We start from the raw sequence: 5,625 nt of genomic DNA on the forward strand, positions 1-5,625 counted from the left end.
GGTAGTGAGTGGTGTCTGAAATGGGAGTGGGACTGAAAGCTTCCGTTAACCTGTGGGATTGGATGCTATCTTCAGGTAGTGCAAGAATTGCTTGCTTTGAAGGGGGGAGTCGCTCCTCCCACATTGGAATTGGGTCTGGGAACCCTAAAAGAGTTACCATTGAGGGAAGATGGATAAAGAGAACTTAGGATCTCTCTGTTATCACTTCTCATAATTGCATGTGAACCTACAATTATCTTAATGAAGTTTTAAGTTTAAAAAAAAAAAAAAGGAAATACACACACAAAAAACCTTTGGGCTTACTTCTGTCCAGGAGCTATAATCATGTCATTGGATTCAAAGGCATCTGTTATAAAAGAAAAGCTCAATTTTTTTCTCAAAGATAACTAGGTCAAACAATAAACTAATAATAGCAAGTTACTTAACAAGCTATAAACCAAAAAGGTGTAAAAACTTGGCACTTGAATTCCATTTCCTATTTCTCTACACCTCAGAAGAGTGAATAGACCATAGTGATCAAGTAGAAATAACACTGTTTCAACAAATGATAGAATATTTGAGAGAAGGAAGGGTCCCCAATGTCTTGAGAATCCACGATACTCCATAAAGGGTTGTGTGTAACTGCTGGGGGGACTGAGGAAACAAAGGGTTGAGGCTAATACCCTTATGAGAAGGGAGTACTGAGATAACAGATTTTTTAAAAATACTGATATGTAATCTGCCCACCTTGGTGTACAAGATATAGTCTGAATAGGCACTGGCACAATTTGAACCCAGTAATTCACGAAAAAGAACTCTTTTTGCTAAGAAAAAGGAGAGTTTCCTTTTAAGTACTGAAAGAAAATTAAGAGAAAATAAAGGTACTAAGGTCAGGAACGCAACAATCACTCTTAACATACCTCCCGCTCCCCAAATAAACAGGCAAATCACCCTAAAGACAAATGTTTTTCAGCCTGAATATTCATCAGACTATGTAATCAATCTATATGTACTGCACTTTGATTTTGTAACTAGAACCTTTTTTTAATAAAAGCCAGTGGATGAAAACAAACACAAAAACAAGCCAGTACATCTATAAGTGAATATAAATTAGTCCCCTTTGCCATTTAAAAAGCTATATGACATATACAGTAACCAACAGTTCTTTAAAGGCTACGCATTTTTTAATTGCTACCAGTATTTGCCGCAAAGAACCACACACAAAAACACCAAGCAACCGTTTTGCCGTTAGTGTATTATTTTCTAAGTTCACCATTGAATTATGGAGGTACAGTTTTTAATCGATAGGTATTTTCAGTACTTGAAGCCTGGCCTCGACAGAGCAAGCAGCAGTGTTGGAACAGCAGTTCGGAGAGCTCGGAGCAGTTCGGAGCAGTGCAGTTCAGAGCAGTTCGGAGCAGTTCGGTAGTTCTTAGCAGTTCGTATGGGGAAAGGCAAGCGATAGCAGGGCAGAGCAAATGTTGTCTAGGTGCAGAATGCCTGGGATTGCAGTTCGTCATTTGTAGGAACTTCACTGGATTCTTCCGCAGCAGTGTTGTCTTCGTTATTGTCACCATGTAGAGTTTCTTCGTTGTCATCCTTGTCTTTCTCATGTTGGAGGTCTTTGGAGATGAGTTGTCTAGCCAGCTTGAGGTTCAGGCCTTCGTTGTAGTGTAGTTTCCTTTTCATTTCGAACTGCCGCTGCTTTTCTTGCTTGTCGAAAAGGATCTTGCTGCTGTGTGCTCCGTCACTCTCCGGCTCTCCCAACTGGCAGTTCAATTCCGAGGTACCACTGGCGGCGAATTTCTTGGCTAAGTTGTCTGGGGTCATGGCTTCCTTTGCTTCAGAATCATTCAGTGGATCTTCTCCATCGTCTTGCGGGCTGAAGTAGGGGCTGCTGGGCTCGTTGATCTTCATGAAGTCATAGTCTCTATAAGCAGGCCGGTGTGTTGCCAGGATGTTGGATTCGTCCCATTTCTGGGACTTTTTTCTCTGGACCTCCTGTATTGTCCCTCCCGACTGCTGGGCAGAGGCAGCCACTGAGGAACCAGTGGAGCTTTTGTTCTTCAGTATCCCCTTGATCGGCCGGTGCGAGGCAGTGGAGGCCGCCATGCCTGCCTGGGGAGCCAAGGGCCGCCGCGGGAGGGTTGGGCCGCCGCAGCCGCCTGCCCGCCCTCCAGGCTGAAACGGCAGCTTGGTCTGTTCTGGGAACCACTTGCAACGTCCTAATAGCTGCACCAGGACCCAACGTCACAAAAGGACATGGCAGACGACGCCACAATGGTACCCGCTGCTGTCATGGCGGCCGTCATGGCAGTCATCACTGCCTCCCAGCCCATGATGGCTGGTTTTGTTTTTGTTTTAAGGACTAATATGGGAAATACCCCTGCATTACACACAAAACAGAAAAGCACTGTTTTGTGAATTTCTAATCTAGCCTGTCTGTGTACCAGAGGATATGTAAAACGTATGTCTTACTGTGCGTCCCAGTCAAAAATTTGAGTCACTGCTTTGGTTGAAAAGATTGGAAGTGTAGGTGCTACAAGGTGATTACCTTCTGCTCATTCCTTATGTTACCATGCACACCTCCCTCTCTCCTACCTACTTACATGCACGGCCCCCGCGCCCAAAACCCCTGGTCTTCCTCTTATGCTCCGCCTCTTTTTTAATGGCCCCCAAATCCAGTCGCTTACACCAGGTGGGACTGTGCCTCCATCTCCAATCCAGCCTTCAAGCAGGGGCCTAAATAGTTTGAGAAACTCTCCCAATTCTCTATCTTCCACCACCACCCTGATTCAAATCACCACTACCTCCTTATGGATACTACAGCCACAGCCTTTGTATTGCGCCACCCCCCACCTTCACTCCTCTAGCTGCCTCCCAACTTCTTACCCACCCTCTAGCCAAAGTAGTTTTTCAGAAACACCCCTCAAATCTTGTCAAATCTCTGTTTCAAACCCCTTACCTGTTGCCCATTTTCTGTAACTTGAGGACCCAAATCTAGAAGAGACCAAAAGAGGCAGCTCTCTGAACTGCACAGGCATGCATATGGAGTATTCTCCCAGTGAAGTCTCCCAGTCCTACCTCCAGCTTTCCATTCTGGCCTTTCTGTGCCAAGAGCATCCACCTCCCTTCCTGTCCCAGAGGACTTTTGTTTTCAGCGCAATCATTATTGCCTTATTTGGGCCTGTTTCCTGAGTCCCAGGGCAGATAGACCTTCCTGTGCTCTCCTGACCTTTTTTATTCTCCTTGGCAGTTGTGATTATACTGTCTGGGCACACTAGATAGTAAACTCCAAGAGAGGAAAGAAGATGTGCTTTGCTCATCATTATCTCTAGCTCTGTATCTTGACAACATCAGGATGTACCTGGACCATAGTAGGTATTACAAAAATATTTATTGAGTGAATAATAAATGAGAGGTGATGGGGAACTGGAAGAATGAGATGTGTGAATAGAGAAAATAGGACTCTAGACCCCTTACAGTCAGTTTCAATTTGTCCAGTCACATAGGGGGAAAAGAAAAAACAACCCAAAAACCCATATGTGGAATTTGGGGGCTGTTATAGGAGTGACTTTGGAACATTTTGTCCTTCACAGGCCTCGTATTTCACAGGCAGTGACATTCTTCTAAAAAACAAAAAGGAAATTAAGATCCAGTTTCACATTCTCCCCTCCAGGTAGCATTCACAAGATTTTTTTTCCCTTCTGATAACATTTTGCTTCCTCTTCTCTCCCTCAAGGTCTTTCTGTATTTTCGAAACACAAAAGCTAAAGCATGAAAGAACTATAAAACTTTTACAAGGGTCTTAAGCACCCTAAGTTCAAGTTGTCCTGTATTCTCCGAAGTCCTACTAACTTCAGGAACTCTGCAATCACTTTAAAACTGTTATTCATCTCAGAAAAAGAATTTCCTGATACCATGCTCTTTGAAAAAAAAAAAAAGTTGTATTCTGTGGTGAGGGCTTTCAGGGATTCAAAGCTGATATTCAAGGCTATAGGAAAACCCTCTGGTATGTGAGAGGAGGAAAAAAACAATCTTCATTATTCAGAACTACTCCAGGCTACCCTTCTCAAAAGCTTCACTGCAAAGCAACACAGAACAGCACAAATGTGGTTAGTCCTCCTCGCTTGAAGGCACAGGGGGTCTGTTTATGTTTAGCTGTAAACAAGATGTTAAAGGGAGATGCTGATCCCAGTGCATTGGGATTTTGCTTTTGTCTGTACACAGCACCCACCCCCACATACTGTGATCTGCTCAATATATAATGAGTCAGCGATCTGGTCTTTCTCATGCTTTCTGAAATTCATCTTTCAGTAGCATAAAGGTGGTTCATGCTGGGGCAGGAGCCAGGTGATTGTGACCTGTTTACATGGGCCCCAGAGAACATGATTTAAAGAAGGAAACCACCAGTCCTGACAGATTTCAGTTGTTCATTAAGTAAAAGTAATCCTTTTCCACCTACCATTTGCTCCTTATCTGTTTAATTAAGGAAAGTCTCCCCAAGAAAAACCCAAGTTTTGAGTTCTTATAATCAAACTAAAAATTCTCAATCTCAGCAACACTATGGCAAGCTTGAGTTAGAGAAGATTAGCAGGCTTTCCAATAGTTCTCTTTCTTTAGGCCATTTGTTTGTTATTGCCCTAGGACAAGAGCCAAACAGGTAAGTCTGAGTCTCCACTACACACACTCACACACTCCAGGGCTAACTAAAACTTTCCCAGTCCATGATACATTATATGGAACTTACATAAGTCCTAGAAAGTCCTTCAGACAAATATTTAGGACCATCCACTCTATTTCCAAGAGCGGAACCTTCATTTCAAATGCACAGAAAGTGAAGTAGTGCTTCGGTGGTCCTCAATGATGGGTTAATGTTTGATAAATACTTCTAAATACCCATGCTGTTCTATCATCACGGTTTTAAAAAACATTTAACAAATATTACTGATATTTAAAATGTCATTTGAACCCTCTGATGTTTGCAGGGATCAGAGAGTTCTGCAGAGCACTGACTGACTCCACAGCTTTGTTTCTTGCCCTAAGAATCACCTCTTTTCCACGGAGACATTCTCCAAGCGCCCATAAGTACGGGGCTTGGTTCAAAAGTAGAACCAAGCCTGGAACAAAGAAATTCTCAACTAAAGGTGGAAATACCTAAGAAACTAAGAGTTCTCTCCAACGTGGAAGGTATCCGAGATGTCCCACCATTAGTGATAGATTAGTAAAACTAATTACTAATCTAATTAGTAAAACTAATTACTAACCTAATTAGTAAAACTAATTGCCAGTAGTGTTAGATTAGTAAAACTCTGAGAGAAGGCAGTGGGCTATTTTGGGAGCAATCATGCTACTGGTAATGGGGATTAGTACTAGTTTAACCATGAGGTATCTGAAGTCATGCATCCGTTTATCCAAGAATTATCCATAGTACTTGGAGAATTATGTTAGATACTGTGTGGTATGAAAACAAAAGTGCTCTTTGGTTTTGAATCTGTTTCTTCCCCAATTTCTCTCTCTCATATTCCAAACCCAGGTTTTGGACATTTTACTAGATATCCATATCTTAGATTGGGTTTCCTTACAAAGAGACCCTGAGACAAGGATTCAAGTGTAAGTAGTCTATACTTGGGAAGAGATTTGCAG

General features: G+C 42.5%; 1 protein-coding gene across 1 annotated transcript; it reads right to left on the reverse strand.

Annotated features, from left to right (window-relative positions):
* Positions 1-1,220: 1,220 nt before the first annotated feature.
* On the reverse strand, positions 1,221-2,193 carry PPP1R2C (PPP1R2C family member C). The gene has a single exon (XM_004754925.2). The coding sequence runs from the start codon at positions 2,089-2,091 to the stop codon at positions 1,465-1,467; it is 627 nt and encodes a 208-aa protein (XP_004754982.1). The 5' UTR covers positions 2,092-2,193; the 3' UTR covers positions 1,221-1,464.
* Between the last annotated feature and the right edge of the window lie 3,432 nt (positions 2,194-5,625).

This window comes from Mustela putorius, unplaced genomic scaffold (genome assembly GCF_011764305.1).
Source record: "Mustela putorius furo isolate JIRA1106 unplaced genomic scaffold, ASM1176430v1.1 tig00003836_pilon_pilon_pilon, whole genome shotgun sequence".
NCBI classification, from domain to species: Eukaryota; Metazoa; Chordata; class Mammalia; order Carnivora; family Mustelidae; genus Mustela; species Mustela putorius.

Excerpts from the sequence above, each read along its gene's own strand:
- PPP1R2C (XM_004754925.2), bottom strand. The coding sequence starts at position 2,091 with ATGGCGGCCTCCACTGCCTCGCACCGGCCGATCAAGGGGATACTGAAG.